The following is a 3,164-nucleotide window of genomic DNA, read 5'->3' on the forward strand; positions in this document are numbered from 1 at the left end:
GTGAAGCGCATGACTCCACCTGCAACAGAGGAGCCCATCTAGTCCAAGCACCTCCTGCTGAAGCAGGGTCCCCTGGAGCAGGCTGCTCAGGCCCTTATCCCGCTGGCTTGGGCCTGTCTCCAAGGCTGGAAACTCCACAGCCTCTCTGGGCGACCGGTGCCAGCACTGCAGCCCCGTACGGGTGCAAAAGCAGCCACCCCCCCTGACTCGGGTGCCGAGGTGGCCGTGTCACAGGGGGCGGCAGGTAGCCGAGGGCACCCCTGCCCATACTGGGGGCACAGACAGACGAGTGCTGGTGATGTCACAGTGGCCACTGTGACCCGTCGCCAAGGCCTGGATAAAGGGCTGCTGGGCTCTGGCCTTGCGACCTGGCGAGGTGAGGAGAGGGCAGGGGAAGAAGGGGCTTGCCCAGGGCTGCCGAGGGAGGAGGGGAGCCGCACTCCTTGGGGCTCCGGGGCCTGCGATACAAGCTCACCGTGTCCCACTGCTCTCTAAGGGTTGGCAGAGGAGTGTGCAGAGGAGAAACCCCGGCACTGCTGCGGCAGAGCCTCTCCAAGCACTTGCTGTCCATGTGCACCGCGTTCGCGATGAAGCAGCAGGACCCCGACTCGAGGGAGCAAGGTGAGAGTGAAGTATCCCTCCCCACAGCTCCCCATGGCTGGCAGAGGGGCTGTCAGGGAAGTCTGCATCCAGCCAAGCTAGGCCAGCTAGGCGTGGACAGAGCCAGGCTTTGGGGGACGCTTCCCTCAGCCCTGCAGAGGTGCTCATTCCCAGCGGCATTTGCTCTCTCCCCTCCAGCATGCATGCTGTGTCGCCGGGCAGAGGCTGACCCGGATATCTGTGGGTGCAAAAGCGCAAAGAAGGGGCTCTGTGCCCACACCTATTGCCTGGTGAGTTGTCCTGGGGCTCCGTCCGGCTTTCGGCCAGGGATAGTCCCCTCCTTGCTGATCTCATGAGCTCCTGGCCTCCTCTGCTCTGCAGTTCCTTGCCAGCGGGCTTTTTCCACAAGAGAGCAGGAACGGGTTTCTCACTGAGGACACCAGACGCGCAATCCAGGAGGCAGCCCAGAAGGTGAGCATCTGGCAAGAGCCGGGAGGCTTGTAGCAGGAGAGGCTTGCGGGAGCTCCACCTGGAGCCCCGGAAAGAAATCCCAGCCCTTCCACCAGCTCTGGGACAAATGCCTGCTCCCAGCAGCTCCGCAGAGGCTCCGGCACAGGCCAAAGCTTCGTGGACCAGGCCGATCTGCGGGCTGTGAGCCAGCAATGCCCACAGCCTGCGCCCGGCCCGGAGGCGTGGGGCCAGCCACGCAGGCCCTGAGCCTGCCGCTGAGGGGGGCTGCTCTGCTCTTTCCAGCGCTGCTTCGTTTGCGGCGAGACGGGCGCCGCCATCACCTGCCAGCAGAAGGGGTGCGACCGCAGCTTCCATCTCCCTTGCGCCTCAGAGGGTGAATGTGTCACCCAGTTCTTCGGGCTGTACAGGTAAGGGCTGCCGGCCCTCGTGCAGGAGCCTCCCCACCTACCAGCAAGCGAGGAACCCACAGGGACGCTTCCCATCAGCTTGCCACAGCCCGAGCCTGAGCCCGGACAGGAGCTGGGGCTCCTTCACACCTCCTCTGCCCTCCTCGCCGTCACCGGGGAAGGACTCGGCACTTCTCACCTCACCTTGCCCATCCCTTCCATCCTTCTCCCAGGTCCTTCTGCTGGGAGCACCGCCCAGAGCAGGCAGTGCAGGCCGCTCCAGAGCAGAACACCACCTGCATCATCTGCCTGGGCCTCGTGGAGGACAAAAAGTCCTACCACACCATGGTGTGCCCAGCATGCCAACACGCCTGGTTCCACCGGACCTGCATCCAGAAGCAGGCTATCCATGCCGGCGTCTGCTTCCGCTGCTTGCGTTGCCAAAGCAAAGATCAGTTCGTGATGGAAATGCTCACCATGGGGATTCGAATCTCCAAGAGGTTCGTTTGTCTCTTCCCGACTCACAAGACGTCAGGCGCAAGCGTGGTGCCAGGCCAGGGCAGGCCTGGCCGACTGCTGTCCCCTGACTCTTTGTCCTCTGCTGCGTGGAGGAGCTGGCAACAGGGTGTGGGCAGAAGGGCAGGAACGGCCTGGATCTGCCTGATGCTGGGGCAGCCGGGGCTCAAGACTTTCCCTTCCTTCTCCAGCAGACAACCGTCACGGGAGAGCGACCAGGCATTTGGGCTGGTGTATCAGAGGCACATCCGCTGCAATGCCAGCAAGTGCCTTTGTCTGGGAGGCAGGGAGCAGGCAGAGGAAGAGGGGTGAGTTGCCAAAGCAGCGATCTAGGGCTCTGCATGGGATCTCTGTCTCCCCACGTGCTCAGGGAGGAAGGACTAAGAAGAAGGGTTCTGCCAGGCAATCCGGTGCTTGCGACACTTTGTCCTCACAACCAGCAACCCCTGTGCTTCCCCAGGTCCTGGCAGATGCTCCTGTGTAGCTCCTGCGCAGCCAAAGGCATCCACAGGCGCTGCTCCTACCTGAGGAACAGCGCAACCACCTGGCAGTGTGACTGCTGTGCTGGCCTGGGCCCTGGTAAGAGGCAAAGCACCCGGGTGTCCCCCGCGCTGGGGCCAGGGGCCAGGCTAGGCCTGGTAGCAGGGACTTAGGTTGGGCTTGGCTTCAGGAGGGCTGTGGGCACCACGATGGCCTCTCCTGCCCCGGGGCTGGGTGGCCGTGCTGCTGACCTTCCTGCCCCCCTCGCAGGCGCCAGTGACAAGTCAGAGCTTGCCAGCATCAGAACCGCCAGCCAGGCGGCATCGGGGCTGTCCCATGGCTCCCTGGTGCCTGAGAGCAGCAGGCCCAGCACCATCACCTACCCCCACGGGGCCATCCCGCAGCTCCCCAGGGCCTGAAAGCAGCAGCCGCTCAGCCACCTTGGGCCAGACCGCATCCGGCACCGCTCACGCTTACAACATCGGGCACAAAAGCCATACAGCCGGCCTGGCAAACCCCGTGGGACCAGCCATGTGCCAGCTCCAAGTGTCGAGCCGAGCAGCCCCAGCACTGCCTGGCAGATGGCGCTGGGGCTGTTCCTCGGTTTGCTGGCGCTCCAGAGGAGCAGCTCCACCTCTGCCAGCCAGGCAGCGTCGGGGCTGTCCCGTGGCGCTCTGGTGCTCGAGAGCAGCAGCCGCTCCAGCCACCCTG

The 3,164-nt window shown here is 64.3% G+C and overlaps 1 protein-coding gene across 1 annotated transcript; it reads left to right on the forward strand.

The window, feature by feature from the left end:
• The first annotated feature begins 454 nt into the window (after positions 1 to 454).
• LOC129200821 (PHD finger protein 7-like) lies at positions 455 to 2,872 on the forward strand. Its single transcript, XM_054812070.1, has 8 exons — positions 455 to 621; positions 799 to 890; positions 982 to 1,071; positions 1,354 to 1,478; positions 1,691 to 1,957; positions 2,168 to 2,281; positions 2,434 to 2,552; positions 2,724 to 2,872. The coding sequence occupies exons 1-8, from the start codon at positions 570 to 572 to the stop codon at positions 2,870 to 2,872; spliced, it is 1,008 nt and encodes a 335-aa protein (XP_054668045.1). The 5' UTR covers positions 455 to 569.
• The last annotated feature ends 292 nt before the right edge of the window (positions 2,873 to 3,164 follow it).

Source organism: Grus americana, unplaced genomic scaffold (assembly GCF_028858705.1).
Source record: "Grus americana isolate bGruAme1 unplaced genomic scaffold, bGruAme1.mat scaffold_540, whole genome shotgun sequence".
NCBI lineage: Eukaryota > Metazoa > Chordata > Aves > Gruiformes > Gruidae > Grus > Grus americana.